General features: G+C 40.8%; 1 protein-coding gene across 1 annotated transcript; it reads right to left on the reverse strand.

The window, feature by feature from the left end:
• Positions 1-4502: 4502 nt before the first annotated feature.
• On the reverse strand, positions 4503-5725 carry gsx2 (GS homeobox 2). The gene is made up of 2 exons (XM_054789782.1): positions 5297-5725; positions 4503-5221 (listed from the first exon to the last, which is right to left on the reverse strand). Exons 1-2 carry the CDS (start codon positions 5694-5696, stop codon positions 4872-4874), a joined length of 750 nt encoding a protein of 249 aa, XP_054645757.1. The 5' UTR covers positions 5697-5725; the 3' UTR covers positions 4503-4871.
• Between the last annotated feature and the right edge of the window lie 11329 nt (positions 5726-17054).

Here is a 17054-nt window from a genome sequence, read left to right on the forward strand (position 1 = left end):
AATGCAAAGTAAATACAGTTTTATTAAACCGATTTTTACGAAACTTTGTACAGTGGTCCAAGACCAGCACTTTCAATTTAGGTGAATATGTTGGCTACCATACGCAACCCCCTCCCCCCATCACACACACACACATTTCCCTACATTTGTAAGCATTTTAGAACGAAAATGTAGAGAATCGTTGTAAAAAGTAACATTTTTCTTTAAAAACATATATATATCAGTATTACACAATTGTGGCAAAATATATAAAGAAGGTTGCCACTTATGAAAGATAATAGTTACAAAATGTGAATATTTTTATTAAGTTTTTTTATTCTGTTTTTCCAATTGTTGTTTTTTTTGTTTTTTTAGATAATTTATTCTTTAAAAATATATATATAAATGCATACATGAAAATAGATTTTTGGAACAAACTGACGTTCAATGTTTTAAGTGTTGGTGAAATTGTGTTTATGTATGGATGTACTGCAGGCTGCAGTGGCGCGCTGTGCTCCTAGGGGGCGCTCCAACACCGTCTGATCACCCGCCTTAACACACTAGCGAATGCCCGCTGTACCCCCACCCCCTCCCTACTCCAAGTGCAACGACTGGCACATATGCATTAGCTGTTTGTGCTGTGCTGTTATCATTTGACCCCAACCCTTTAGCTGCGTGAGGCTCTCCTACCGGCCACGAAGAAGGAGAGAAGAAGAAGGAAAAGAAAACGTCCTGGCTCATCTGTGGGCACTGAATTGGTTGATCCATCCAAGCGGCCTGAGGCTCACTATAACTAACACCCCCTTCCCTTCCCTCTCCCACCTCCCCCGCCTCCATCCACACGTCAATGACTTCCACATGTTGCCTTAAAAAAGAACACTGTCCTTGTTCTCCAAACAAAAGGATCTCAACTTTTGGGAAAGGCCGGCTCGCCGCAAACTGGCGAAGGAGGTTGACACATTTGCGGGATTTTACTGCACGAAAAGCCTTTTTGGCCTTAAAATAACAAAAAGTGCAGAACCACTTTGGAAACTTCAGCTTCTCTTGTGATTAAGGTCCAAAGCAGTGGTGCCAAGAAAAGGTCAAAAGTGCAAATTCATGCATTATTGTACAAGTCAAATGGCATTGGATTTTTTTGTGTTTTGCATTCACTGGTTTGGTTTACATTGACCTGCCAATTTATTAGGTACACCTGCACAATCTAATGAGAACAATTCTGGTTTTAGGAAAATAGCAATGCTTATTTTGTCAAAGAGCTATTCATCTTAACTGTGGATTTTTGCAGTTGTACTTTGCAGCAAATGCCCACCACTGCAAACTACAACCACAATAATAGAACGTACTTCGTTACCTACTAAGTCAGTCCAAACCAGGTGCGCCGTAAAGGGGGGGAAACGTAGGACAATTCCAAGGGCCCATGACTGACAGGGCCCCCAGCAAATAGGTAAATAATTTAGCTATTTGGTTGTAGTTTTAAAGAAAATATATAGTCAAAAAACGATTGAAACAATTTCTTGCATTTGGTAGTAACAGTTAAATGTCGACATTGACCAAAAGTAAACTGGACTAAACTAGACTGACCATCCACCCTACATGAAATGGTTTGGTCGACTACGGTCTTAGAGTATACAGTACTTCATATAGTTTCATTACTGATCATTCTGACAGGGCAACGTGATTAATTGGAGGGGAACTTAATGCTGTACCAATCTGTACATATGTTCTCCTTTTTTCTTAAATTATTGTGATTATTTGTATGTATTACCTGGAAATACTCAAGTAAGTAATAAATGTCTTAATTTGAAGTTTATCCTTTATTTAATTTTTAACTTTGTTAACTTTGCAAGAAGATGGATGGAGAAAGTCCTCTGTGCAGGAAGTGAATGCTCGTCTTTTGCTGTCCAGCAGAGGGCGCTGACGGAGGGGGTGGGTCTTATTAAGTAAATGATGTAACCAAAGTACTATTGTTTGAAATGATTTCAGCTAGTTACAGCCAGCGTTGCTGATATGTGGCTTTAGCTTCACTTAAATTGACGAATTAAGTTTAATTTAAGTATTACTATCGATACGTGTGTTATCTCGGAGCTAATGGCCACAGTAGAGAAACAACACGATTGCTCGGGAATCATGACAGCGGGGCCAGCAAGTCCAGCCACTTCCGGTCTGGATGTGGGGAGCTGTCCAGCGTGCTGCTGAAACCAAAACAGACCGTCCACAACAATAGGTTATGTACAACTACACTTAAAATGTTTACTAGCAAGTACACACTTCACCAAACCAGAGGGTAGCACAGTTAACATACCACATAAGGAACCCCATTGAGATTAGTGAAAATTTAGCACGTTTGCAACTCCACTACTGAATGGCTCTGGTTTTCAGGATGTTTATTCTAAGGTAATCATTCTGGCAGATAAAATAATAGGATATTACACAATAAGAGACGCAGCCAGCTTGGACACAATCACCAGTCGACGTTGAGTGCCAATTTGTTTTTAGTTAGCAGTTAGTTACTAAAGCAACCTCGCCATGTCTAAATTACACCAATTTACCAGTGTAGTTCTGAACGGGCGAGTTAATCACCACAGTTTCAACGAGTCATTGGTTATTCAGACGTCGTCACAAATGCATTGGCGATCAAATAAAAGTGTACACCTCCCTCCTACTCAGTCGCTTTTCCTCGTCAAACAGCAGCTGCAGGCTGCTCAAAGATACTCGTATTAATTGTCTTTTGTCATGCGTAATTGCCACTTTTTCAATGGTGACACACACACACACAGAGAGGCTTTACTAGGTGTATGATGCACCTTCAAAGGCACATTTTACATAATTTACCTCTCATTTTACGTTAATGTCATCTTGTTTTGAGGGATATCAATGAGCAGAAGTTAAAATGAGAGAGTTGATATAACACCTGCTATTTCACTTCAATAAGAACGCAATAATATATGATAGTCAGCAGGATGTGAAAGGGGGCCATTTATTCCCCCGTTGAATGGGCCTGCGTGGGACCCAAAACTTCACCTGCTTCCCCTCTCAATTAGGAATGTATCCCAAACTGACAGAAACGAGTTAAATTAGGCGTCAGCTAATTTTTAAGCAACTACCCCCCCTCCCTATAATCCCCTCCTTCAGAGGTCTTTGCATTCGTCCCTCAAGTTGAAAGGTTCAAATGAGCCCTAATGAAACAGTGACTAAACTCGCTTGTGTGGGTCTGCGGAACCCTGTCGATGCTCCTCAAAGCGGTGTGAGCGCCGCAGCCGTCGGGGGGTCTTCCCCTAAATGCGTGTCCCCAAGCGGGACAATCTAACCTGTCAAAGCCTTTGGCCGCTTCTATATATCCTGTCTTCTGTGCCGTGCGCCCAAATGGCAGCATACAATCAGCCGACGTGGGACCCAAAACGCAATTAAACTCGCTTTGGATGACCAAAAAAAAAGAAAAAAAATCGTTATTTTTTTTTTCAAAAGAAGCCATTATCAAGAGCGTTTGAGCAGAAATGAGAACTCCACTCGGAATTAAAAAGGGCTTATATCATGTAAATGTACTTCCTGATAAATAAAATATACTCTGCAGCCCCAACATCAATGAGGAAGATGGCAGATGATTACTTTTATTTGTATATAAATATAGAAAATACAAATGTATAAATATATAACTATTCTATTTTAATGTATAAAAACAAGTGATATCAATAACGGTCAATTGTATGGGGTAGATAAATACGTTTTATATAGAAAAACCCATGTCATGGGAATGAAAGTTCTATGTGAATGTATATTATAATATACTGTATATTATAAGTAACTCGTCATATTAATACAAGTGTGAAACTAATTCGTGCATTGTTCCTGTCTAATTTAACAGGAAAATGCACTGTTGATTTAAAACCCCTACAAGTGAAATTGATATTTAGCAAACAACTCCATAAACATATATATTGTCCCATTTTACGCTATTTTCTGTATTTGTGTTTATTATATAAGTAACTCATAAATACAGTAGTCATATTTAATATATAAAGAGGTACAATTCTAAATGAATTTATCAAAACGAGCTTGACAAGAAAATGGATTGACACAACGCAACAGTTTACCGTGTTTGCAACACCTTCAAGTTAAATTGATGCTTAGCTAACGCCAGCAAAACCAAAACCTTGTTTCTTCTTTCATTTCACTCTTTTTTTCAGTTTGTTTGTTCAACTATATTCGTATATGTGCCGTAGCCTACACCCACCGGCCACAGCATTAGAAACACCTGCACCATCTAATGATATGCAAATGCAATAGAAGATGTTTGAATCAAAAATGATCTGTACTCTAATGATGCTCCTTTTTGATCCACACTGAATCCACTTACTGTTTATATTTTGCTCCCTACATTCAGCTGCATGCTGGGACAAAATATTAGAAATGCAAACAGCAACCATACTAACATTGTTACATTATGACCATCGTAATTGTAAATGCAGCGTTTTTGATAGTTGATTGTGCAGGTGTGCCTAATGAATTGTCCAGTAAGTATCTTTGTCATTTTGAGCATATTTGCAAGGGTAGTTGCAGAACCTATGACAAAGACATACATTAAGAAGTAAATCCAACATGTTTATTATAACAATAAATACACATATACACAATAGCTTGCAAACATATTTGCGTACAGGGTCCACACAGGTTGTCCTATATGCTATTATTTGATATATTGCTTCTATAAGGTTTTGTCACGCGCACAGTGATGGGTCATAGGTCACAACTTATCGGAACCTCCTAGAGGGAATGCAGGACAAGTCACATGTGAGCAATGCATTCACAATGACAAAAGTTTCTCTTTTCAACAGTTTCGTGCAGGAGGTCACCGCATGATGGTCCAGGTCCACACTGAAGTGTCAATGGCCGAGTCACATTATCGCCCCGTCCTTCTCCTCGGAAGCTGAGGCAGGTGAGAGGGACTCCTCGTCCTCGGAGCGCGGGTAGTCCGCCGGGCCGCCGTGCGCGCCCGTGCACTTGCAGCCGCCGTGCGCGCTCCTCTGCGCGGCCTTGCCTTCCTTCTTGTGCTTGACGCGCCGGTTCTGGAACCAAATTTTCACCTGCTTCTCGGACAGGCTCAGGTAGGTGGCGATCTCGATCCTGCGTAGGCGGGACAGGTACATGTTGCTGGAGAACTCTCGCTCGAGCTCCAGAAGCTGCGTGCTGGTGAACGCCGTGCGCATGCGTTTGCCGTTCTGGATGTGGGTGCTCTCTGAGGCGCCTGGAGATAAAGTTGGACTTTTAGACTCTTGAAGCGTCCATAACATTCTACATGGATGTCCGTGGTGCTTCTTACCCATGGAGATGCAGTGGTACCTTCGGGGGTCCGTGACGCTGAAGGTGGCTGTGCAAACAGGTGCATGTCCTGGGTGCGCCAGAGAGGGAGTCTGCTGGTGGTGTTGAGAGAGCCTGTGGCAGTACTGAGCCGCTTCAGCGCCCGCAAAATGCCCCTTGAGCGCCGACACGCCGCTCCGGGACGAGTGGATGTGCGTAGTGACGCACAGCGGGCACACGCAGAAAGCGCCGCTCTTCCTGGAAGGGCACGCCGGAGCCGCCGCCACCGACAAGACGCCCGGGGTGTGCACGTTGATGGGCAGGAGGAAGTCGTGCGCCACCGGGTGCTCGGCCGCCCCGGGTCTGACCGCAGCAGCAACATCCTTGACGATGAGGGAGTCCACGTAGAAGGACCTCGACATGTCTGATCTGTATCAATGTGATCCCCTCGGGAGCTGGCAAAGGTGCTTATGTTTGATGGCGCAACAAAAGGGACCCCAAGGAAGGGTGGGTGGCGTGGGTGGGCCCTGCAGCGTCACCCACGTGCTGCATGGTCTCTGCTGTCAGCAAGCCAGACCACGTGACTGACAGCCCCTACCCCTCCCATTACAATTTTTTGAGCACATTTAATAGTAGCCTAAGCTATATACTGTATGTCTATTATAACAATGTGCAGTACTTATTCTTAGCTGATCACACAATAAAGTGACATTTTTTTTATCTTTAACTCACAAAATGCAAATGCAACAGTTGATAGAAATATATAGGTTAAGTCAACATTTTTGACTGTATTCATATGTAGCTGAATTTCAATAAAGTTATTTGATTTCAAGAGTTCAATTCAGAGACCAATTTAAGACTTAGGAAGTTTATGCTGTCCGTTTGCTGATTAGAGCAAGAAATAGTTTACAGCATTGAACTTTTTGACAATTTTTCAAATGTTATGAGACACTGAATTTGGGTGTCATAGCTGTCATAAAAATTAGGAAGAAGTGAAGAAATACATCCTTGACATATGTATTTTTGAAATTTTGTACAAAGACTAACAACTAACAACTATTTAAAGACAAAGCTTTGTTTTCTTATTCGTAATTAATATCAACATTTCAGCTTCTTCTCTTTGCACTCTGTCTTTTTGCTGGATTTTTTTGGTTTTCTTTTATATCTACAATGTGCCACGGGGCCAGTAAAAAAACAAGCTGCGGGCTGAACTTGGGCTGTATTTTGGCTTTTTGAATTGAACTACTGACATCAATTCACTTTTCATAGATATTCAAATTGAATGAAATGCACCTGTATTTGTCCCATATGCAGGTGTTAACAGACAGCACCAAAGCAGCAAGAGACTTGTCAACATGAACAATCAACCAAGAAGTAAGTGGTGCACTAACTTGGTATCTAACTACAAGATAAATATTGTAGTTATTGTAGTTGTACCAATCCAATGGATTGGTTTTAGCACAGGGGTCTCAAACTCAATTTCACTGGGGGCCAGTGGAGGTAGAGTCTGAGTGAGGCTGGGCCGCATCAAGTATTGGGAGTAGGGCTGGGAATCTCAGGGTACCTCACGATACGATACAATTCACAATACATGGCTCACAATACCGCTAAAGGGCCACCTCTCCCTCAGTCCATGTGATAACATGTGGTGTTTACTTGTCCCTATAAGTATGTAAGTAACACTGAGCTTGCGGGCTGCAGTTACACTACTCTTTGATGTCCAGTCGCGGGCCGCAAGATGCGATGTGGTGGGCCGCAAATGGCCCGCGGGCCGTGAGTTTGAGACTCCTGTTTTAGCATCTTTAATCTACAAAATGTATCAGAGTATTTAAGTTTTCTGTAGGTTGACCTCATGTAGACACCCTTAATGTACAGTATTCATGCACTATTGTTAGGTAAACACAAAAAGTGATGATTAGTGGGTCTTTGACTGCAACTGTGTGGTAACAGCTGACACAAAGACCTTGTCAAGTCGTAATTTTTAACTACATTTTTATTTACATTTCTTTCCTTTGCAGGTCATAACGGAAAACAACACCGTATGGATGGGAATGGTCGACATAAAGAGTTAACTAAGAAGTAAGTGAAACACTAATATTTATCTGTGACAAAGCTCAGTTTTTTTTTTCTCTTTACGTTAGAAACATTTATGTGGCAATGTATCATACATCAAGAGCTGCTTCTAATATTTTGTATATTGAATTAATTTACACAGGAGAGGCAAACTACGTGAAACAGCTCTCAGTATTTACTTGCATATTTACACTATTTTCTTATGGTTTGTGTCCACTTGTGGAATGCAATGCAACAATATGTATATTTGTTTTGTGTGTACAACTGCACTGCATTATTTTGAGAACCTTGTGGTTTGGTACTCTGCTCCAGACCAAAAATGTTTAAAAATGCAGATTGCTTAGCGTTTACACTAGTATTTTGTCATGGGACTAAATGCTTGCTGTAAAGAACATAAAATAAGGACTTGATTGGGCTTTCGTGACATATTACCTACCCAAAGTGGCACCCTGGGACCCTGGGCACCCTGAGATTTTATATGGCACCCCCCCTCCATAGGTGATTTACATAGGCTTACAAAAGAAATAGAATGCAATTGCTTTTACTGTTGTCTTTAATTCATAAGATAATGTGTCACCCAATTTACATGGTTAACAACTTACAAAAAAAAATCTGAAATATAAATACACAAAATAAAAATCTTGTAAATCAGTCAATAAATAATAGCAATTGCAATACATTCTAAATGCAACAATCATCATTAAACAATTTAAATAACCACACAGTTTGGACACAATAACTCACAATAACTCAATAATGTCAATAATATCAACGCAATAAAGATAGTGGTGTGAAAAAGTGTTTGCCCCGTTCCTGATTTTTTAATTTTTTTGCATGTTTGTCACACTTAAATGTTTTAGGTCATCAAACAAATGTAAACGTTAGTCAATGACAACACAACTGAACACAAAATGCAGTTTTTAAATGAAACTTTTTATTATTAAGGGAGAAAAAAAAATCCAAACCTACATGGCCCTGTGTGGAAAAAGTGATTAAAACTTTATTTAACTGAGATTAATTAAGCTCGATCAATTGGGAAAAGATTATAAAGCCAATTCTAAAGCTTTCGGACTCCAGCGAACCACAGTGAGAGCCATTATATACAAATGGCAAAAACATGGAACAGTGGTGAACCTTCCCAGGAGTGGCCCGGCCAACCAAAATTACCACAAGAGCGCAGTGATGACTCATCCAAGAGGACACAAAAGACCCCACAAGGACTGCAGGCCTTGCTTGCCTCAGTTAAGGTCAGTGTGCATGACTCCACCACAAGAAAGACACATGCAAAAGCCTGCATGGCAGAGCAAAGAACATTTAGGCTTGTCTCAATTTTGCCAGAAAAGATTTAGATGATCCCCAAGACGCCACATTTCAGAAAAAGAACGTCGAACCAACAGTAAAATATGGCGGTGGTAGTGTGCTGGTCTGGGGCTGTTTTGCTGCTTCAGGATGGAAGACTTGCTGTTATAAATGGAGCCATGAATTCTGCTGTCTACCAAAAAAATCCTGAATGACAACGAACTTGAGTTCTGCAGCAGGACAATTATCGAAAACACACCAGCAAATCCACTTCTGAATGACTAAAGAAAAACAAAATAAAGATATTGGAGTGGCCGAGTGAAAGTCCTGACCTAAACGCTTGATTGCAGTTGTTGCTACAAAGGGCGGCCCCACCAGTTATTAGGTTTAGGAGGCAATCCCTTTTCCACACAGGGCCATGTAAGTTTGGATTTTTTCTCCCTTAATAATAAAAGTTTCATTTAAAAACTGCTTTTTCTGTTTAGTTTTGTTGTTGTTGACTAATATTTAATTTTTTTTGATGATCTGAAACATGTGAGACAAACATGCAAAAAATATAAGAAATTGGGAAAGGGACAAACACTTTTTCACACTACTGTATAGAAAAACTCAATAAAATAACTAAAATACCTATATAAAACTACATGCAAAACTATGTACAAAAATGATCATTTGCAGTAATATAAATTGGGCATTGCCTTACATTTAAATCAATATGAACGTTTCAATTTTAAGAGTGCACAGTAATAACTAGTTTTAACATAATTATATTGAATTGAGTTTTTGTCACAATGCCACAATGCCCTTTGCACTCGCTTGCATTGCCTAATGGGCCAGCCGGCTCTGTACATTCCAAATCCAAATGCTGTTTGCTGGGTTGTATACGTTGTTTATTTTGATATTATGCTATATTTACTAGTTTAGAGTTAATGAAAAGCTTCTAAAATATACTTTTTATAGGGCAACATTTGCAGAGAGACACACACTTCTAACATATGCTCTGTTATGTATTTGTCATTTCTGCATTCATCTTATCACTGGTCTGTGTCCTTGGCCCATGTCGCGCTCACATTTGCTCTGATCAAGTGAACCGATACTCTTGCAAGTGGTCTCAGCCCTCTTGTTTGGTGTCAGATAGATGATTGCATTCACACTTGACCAAACTAGCAGAGCAAATGCACTCTGAATTCCTTTTCATGGAACCAAACATGACTAGTGTGAAAACACTTATCTACCTCCGCGAGAGGGTCAAATTATTACAAACAGCTTTCATTTTGATGTAATTCATAATTGTAATCATGCTAAGTCTTTGCACTGGTGTACCAATTGAAGTGTCCCATAAGTTATGTGCCGTGAGTCACATTCCTCCCCCCAAACAGTTGAAGCTAGACTAGCCTCCTTCAAATTCTATAATGTGATATATTATTACAAATGCGACTTAAGGAATTGCTGTAATTGGCCTTCTAATCACACTTTTGGATCCACTCACTTCCAGCAATCGGAATCGGTTTGTGGATTGGTGCCGAGTCTGGACCGCTCCCCTCTGCAACAATTTGATGGCGATTAGGATTCAATTAGAAAGTGTTTATAAAGGTCGGGCCGCCACGGGGGTAAACAGGCAGTTATTCCAGAAATGCGTTAATCCCTCATCTTGTGACGATAATTAGCGGGTTTGATCCCCCTGCGGGGCGCTTGGCCGGTGAGGGTCACTGCTGGTTTTAGCTTCTGCTTTCATCTGCCAAGTAGCCCTCCATCGGATGCTAAGACGGATGCTCAATGCGTTGTGATACAAAGAGTGGAATCATATAGATTTTATAAAATGATTTTAGAAGATCCATCTAAGAGGAGGATGTTATATATGATGTTATAATGTATACCTTCACCAAGTCTTTAAAAACAAACTGTCACATCGTACACTGAATATAATTGCTGTAATAAAGTCAGCCTGGTGTGTGACATGTACACATACACACAGACACACGCACACATAGTATGGCAAAGCAAACACTTTGTTTCTGTGTGTGTGTGTGTGTGTGTGTGTGTGTGTGTGTGCGCGTGTGTGTGTGTGTGTGAGTGTGAGCATACTCCAACCATGCGGAATGATGCGTGGCGTGCGCCCCCTTCATCGCACCGTGCAAGCTCTAATATTATTTTTACATAATTCTGCACGATAAAATTTCATTGTCTCTGAAGTAATCCCCCAAACGAGGCCCTTTATGAGGCTGTAATGAGGCCTAATTGCCAGGACTAGTGGAGCCACGTGGAAGGGTTTAGCAGGCATTAAGCCGCCGGGTACTGAGCAAGCACAGGCTGTTACCTCGCCATTACTTTCATAATTCAAGGGGAAAATTAGTCCATTTAAGGGCAAAAAAATATCCTGTGATTCCCTTTTATTCTGCTCGGCAGGACAAGGCTCCGGTTTTGTTTTTTGTTTTTTTGCTCATCTACATCGTCTAAGAACAGAGCCCCGCAGGAATCATTTTTTTCAACAATAAGTGTTTCATGCAAAAAGTATAATAAGAAACAGCGGTAATGAATTTATTTTATTAATGACGTTACATTTTTTAGCATAATTAATGCATGCGCATTGCGAGGACAGACGGAGGCACATAGAGTCTGACACTCTTTTATAATAAGTTGTAATGTTATGATGAAAAAAGCCATTGTAATACCAGAATAAAGTGAAATGTTACCAGATTTAAGTCATAGTGTTAGTAGGAAAAAAAATGGTGTTTCCAGAATAAAGTTACCAGAGAAAAGACAAAAAAGTTGTAGTGTTGAGAGGATAAAGTCATTTTGTTACCGGAAGAAGGTCAGCATTAGAAAACAGCAGGTGTAATATTACTAGGTTGAAGGGGTCATGTCACCAGACTTAAGTCACAATGTCTGAGGAAAAATTATTGTAATGCTACAAGAATAAAGTCGTAATGTTTAGAGAATTGTTCATAAGTACAATATGAATACAAAATCATAATATTACATGAAAAAAGTTACAGAATCGTTACATGAAATAAGTCGTACTGTTACGAGGAAAAAGTCATGTTTTTGTGATAATTAAGCCTCAAATTTGTGATAATTAAGCCTCAAAGTCAATTTGAGGAGGAAAAAAGCCATTATGTTACTCAAAGTGGCCATGTCAACAGATTTAATGCGTAATTTAAAAAAAAAAAATAAATATATATATATATATATATATATATATATATATCATAAAGTTACAAGAATTAAGTCAGAGTAAATGGAAAAATGCCTTACGAGAATTGTCATTTTCATTTTTGGAGTCAAGTCATAATATCACTCGAATAAATGGTAATGTAAATAACAATAAAATAATAACATTTAAGTTGTGATGTGAATAAAGGCATATTTTTTTTATAAAAAAAAAAAAGTGTAATAGTCTCAACAGTCTGTCTTAACGCATGTGTGTCTGTGTCCTGAAAAGGGGTACCAACAGCATGACATAGCAAAGTTATTTTATAACCAATTAGCGTATTAAAATCAATAAAAAGCAATATTTCACTTTAATATATCGCTATAACATACTATACTACACTATACTTTAAACTTAACTTAAATTGTCACAAACATGCTCCAAAATGGAAACGTATCTTGCACGTAACACGGCGCTAGTGGATGGACCCCCGCTTCAAACTCTGCACTGTCCATCCATCCATTTTCTATAACGCTTCTTCCTCATTAGGGTCACGGGGGCATGCTGGAGCCTATCCCAGCTGACTTCGGGCGACAGGCGGGGTACACCCTGGACTGGTCACCAGCCAATCATAGGGCACATATAGACAAACAACCATTCACACTCACATTCATACCTATGGACAATTTAGAGTCACCAATTAACCTGCATGTTTTTGGAATGTGGGAGGAAGCCGGAGTACCCGGAGTACCCCACGCGCACACGGGAAGAACATGCAAACTCAGAAATGCCCAGGGGAGAATCGAACCCAGGTCCCGATCTCCAAGCTGTTACTGTGTTGGCCAACGTGCTAACCACTAGACCACCGTGCGGCCACGCTGCACTGTGTTTTTTAAAAAAATGTTAATGTCTGTAACACACTTCACCTTCCGTGGAAGCATGAAGAAAAAAAAACAGTTCCCCAAAGTTTGTTGTTTAGAAAACGTAGATCAGTAGAAATCCTGAAGGTAACACGTATCTTGGATAGTACGCCATATTTCTGATTTTTAATCAGTGTCATTTCTGTTATTGTCTGAATGACGACAAACTGGAGAAATAACACACAAGTACACTGAATTTCACATTGTGTGTCAAGGCAGACGTTGGCTCATTTGCATATAGTTTTCCGCAATTAAATTTTAGCGGCATTGTGTGCGGTTACGCTGGTTACATTTGCAACAGTACACATTTTGTCAGCGTTTGGTCCAAGTGCATGTTTTGAATGCAGCAAAATGTGTTTGGTGCATTGCACTGAGGTGTTATAACGTAAGTTCCACCGTTTTATATTATTTGTTTTATCGTCTTTGTGACATACTTTTGCATGTCACAAAATGGCAAACGGCCTGAAATTGACATCAGATCGTGTTTTATACACAACAGACATGAAGAAAATATTCAAAACTGTTTCCCCTGTTTATTCAAAGTGTTTGCTGTATATTTGGTGATAGCTACAAATCACTGTAGTCTGTACGTCATGCCCCTCGAAGTGACGGCACCCTCTCTGGTACCGCTTTCAGGAGACTGAGTCATGTGCACGTTTATGATCCTGATGTCACAACTTAATCGTCTCAAGGCGTCATCCTTGTGGAATTCTGACTTATGTCTTTGTTCTTGCCATTTAATGACTTTATTCCCATAGTACAATTCTTATTATTTTGTATCATTTTGTCTTTTCAGAGTGGCCCAATATGCCTTCGTCATCTCAGGACTCTGAACTTGTTTGCCTCCTTTTTATACTTTGGAGTGCAGCGGCTCTGCGCCACTATTCACCCCCTTTCACATCATGATGGGCAATTAATCACTGGCCTATTCAGTCCAATGAAAATTCAATTTAAGCAAGGGGAGCTTCAAGAAAAAGATGATTCAGGACTAAAGTTGTAGTAAGTTGTGTAGCTAAAAAACATGTTTGTGTGTAGCAAGTTGTGTGTTTCAAGCTTGTCCCACGAGTAAAAAAAAAAAACACACACACAAAGTTGTTAAAAGTGCAATGTTAAAGTCATACCCGCCCATTCTTTCAAGCACCCCCCCCCACCTCATTCACAGCCCATCCCATGCCATATTAGAGCGTGAAGAAGCCCATTAATGTTTTGTTGAACAAGCATCATTAACTTGTATCACCGCCTTTTTACAAACGTGGCATTGTTGAGGCGGGCCAGTCTGCAGCCCATCTTGGCCAATACAGTGCGTGATTGGGCCCTTTATTAGTTACCAGGCAACAGATCCTCAATGCCCAAACTCAAAGGAAACACTCTGCTCCGCCATATAGATTTCAATGAGATGAACAATGATTCCGCTGACAACATAATGCCGCGCAATGACTTTTCATTAACAATTATCTCGTCGCTGTGAATAGCAGCTGCAGTGGACCGCTCTCCATCTCATGGCTTCCAAAAGGAGGTGGGGGGGGGGCTTTTGGTGCACTGAATGGCAATGAATAGCAGGGCTTCACGGGCGCCGTAGAATGTGCAAAATCTCATTTAGTTCTCAATGAATAATTGGGTTTCTATGCAAAAATGAGTTGGAAATAATTGCATCCTTTGCTAAACCGAAGGCCGAGAGACAAAGAGAAGCTTAACAGGAGTTTGTACTCAAATGTCCACGGTTTGGATCACTTCAGTTTTACTAAAAGTCTTATAAAAACGAATCTATACCCTACCACTTCTTAGCGCTGCAACCGTAAATCAGGATTATCTCACTCCCACCACAGGGTATGGAGGTGGAATGACGATAGCTGCACCTGCTATCTCAACTGTAACTAATCCTTTTGTATTTTGTCGTCTTCTTTTTGCATTCCATTCCTGTGCAATTCTCTGTTAATCAATCAGCATTTCTCTAGCCCCGCCCTACCACTGCTATACCGAAAAGTGGTTTTATACAGGTATCTATTTTATATTGTACAGTATCTATCAGTCATTTTCGTACCGTTTTGCTAATGGAATTTTGTGCAAAAAAAGCCAAATTTCCACCAAGTGGTTCTGTTTGGTACAGTTTAGATCTCAGTGCTCTTGGCTTTCCAGTGTGGGGTCTGTAAGCGATTTGGCGATAGCTGCTGTATGTCAAAGACGTAGCATTTTTGTACAGCGCCAATGGTTTTCAATTTGGAAGCAAGCGACATAACAAGCGCCTAGTCTCCTATGGTTGTCTGGTGGGTGGTCTACAAAAGCAAATAACTACTGGGAGCTCTAATTAGCATCCAGTCGTAAAACATTGGCATTAACAGCTGTGGCTGTAGTCAACCTCCTGATGTATTATTTTTAACACTACAAGATGCCATGCACTCCAAAGCATTGTTAAAGTTGCTACATTAACTTCACATTTTGAGAATAACAGCTTCTCCCCAATTATTGCCTACTTCCAATGCCCTGTCCTCTTTCTGTAACGCAACTGTAACAAAAATGTGACTAATCTTCAGCCAATCAATGGACAGCACTGTGTTTAGCTCCAAAGAACACAAGCAAACTGTACCATACCACTGCGACGAGTTCACTAATGGACATGTGCTGCAAAGTGGAATTTGATGACAACGAAAACACCAAAAAAATGTGCACCGTACCGAACCAAGCCATAATTTGTAGTGGAAACAGAGCTAAACAGAGTTGAACTGTTACACTTTGTGTCTGTTTGTAGTGTAGCAGATCCTCCATTCAGCATGTATTTATTGAAAACAGATTGCAAAGCACCATCCTGAAAGATTGTTGTGCTGCACGAATGCAGTGTTTGTGTGGTGAGGACATCATTTGAGGGCCCAAAGAAAAGTAAAGTGACAGCCCGAGAGGAAGAAGAGGCTTCTGAACAAAAGGCGGCCCGGAGAGGCGTCCTGCATCAGCCTGACGCTAATTAGGGAGACGCTCCTCAGCCTCCCAGAGCTGCTCGGACCCGACACTCCAGACTGAAGTGTGCCCCCTCGCTGGAACCACTGTCTGCGTGTCCAACCTACACACGGCCGCATGTGTCTGATACAGCGCAATTAAACGAGGCCTGGAAAAGGAGATAAACAGCGAGCAATAGTGGTGCGGATCACGGTCAAGTTCCCACGAGAAGCGGCCGCTATTAAAGCTTATTGTCCCAGCCCTGCCCTGCACCGCCTCGTCTGTTGTTTCCAGCACGCTAAGCAAACGCAATTACGGCAAGAAAAACAGCCCTTATTTCAATCTTTTCTTGCTCTACTTGTCAAACGCTCCCCAATTTTCACCCCTTAGCCGTAATGAGAAGCTCCTCCGTCGGTCGTTCCACGTTTGCAGGGACTCGTTATTGTGCTCCCTGCTGGTTCAAGATACTGGTTTGTCACGTTAATGAGCCACCTTTTTGTTTAAACCCCACATAGTACTTCTGTGTTTATTTCCCTTAACGTCCACATTTTAAGAGGCTGTGGAGACTCATGACTGAATCTCTCTCTACCCTTGGAGATTTTTTTTTAAGTATCTAAAAGAGTAAGTGACAAAAGTCCCTCCACACAACTCACTATGAAGTAGTTGCGATGGGGGTGGGGTGTGGAGTGCGGTGGGTGATAAATTGAGCGTGTTTGCTGGAGAAGCAGACCAAAATGTTGCGTCCGGGGTTTTTGTCTTTTGTTGCATGCGTCGCCATCAATAGACAACTCTCTGTCGTCTGTTTATCAGACAGCAAGAAAACCATCATCAGTGCCGTGTACACCTGTCGGTCATCTTTGGATGTCTGATGGGATGTGTTAACATCTCCAGCAATCCTTTCATGCAGCACTTTTAGAACAGTAACCCCCTTGTCCCTAATTTGAACTACTGTTTATAACCAGACATTATTTATTTATTTGTACAAACCACTGTGTGAGTTGCTGGCACCAGCATCGTTCAAGAATAAAGACACCTGCTAACTCTGAAGAAATGTTCTTAGTACATCACTCACGACCGCACAGGGCTGCACTTTGGACACCCCTGCTTTTATAGCTCTTCGTCAGGGTTGAGCGCGTAACGTAAGCAACCACAACTTTCATCGACTGTTTAGCTTGTTTGCTTCCTATGTCACTAGTGAAACAATGGTAATAATTAAAAAGAGATGGGGGTCTTATTGGAAATAATGGCTATTACAGCAGTCATTTTCATAGCAAATGTTTATTTAAAATGTTGATACGGAAGTCGTGTACACACAAGGAATAATGTTTTACAAGCCTACCAATCAACCTTTACAGTCTGCGAGGTTAGACTTTTTTTCGGGGGCGCATGTCAGGCTAAGGAGGGAGCCG

The sequence above is a fragment of the Dunckerocampus dactyliophorus genome, chromosome 10 (genome assembly GCF_027744805.1).
Source record: "Dunckerocampus dactyliophorus isolate RoL2022-P2 chromosome 10, RoL_Ddac_1.1, whole genome shotgun sequence".
NCBI classification, from domain to species: domain Eukaryota; kingdom Metazoa; phylum Chordata; class Actinopteri; order Syngnathiformes; family Syngnathidae; genus Dunckerocampus; species Dunckerocampus dactyliophorus.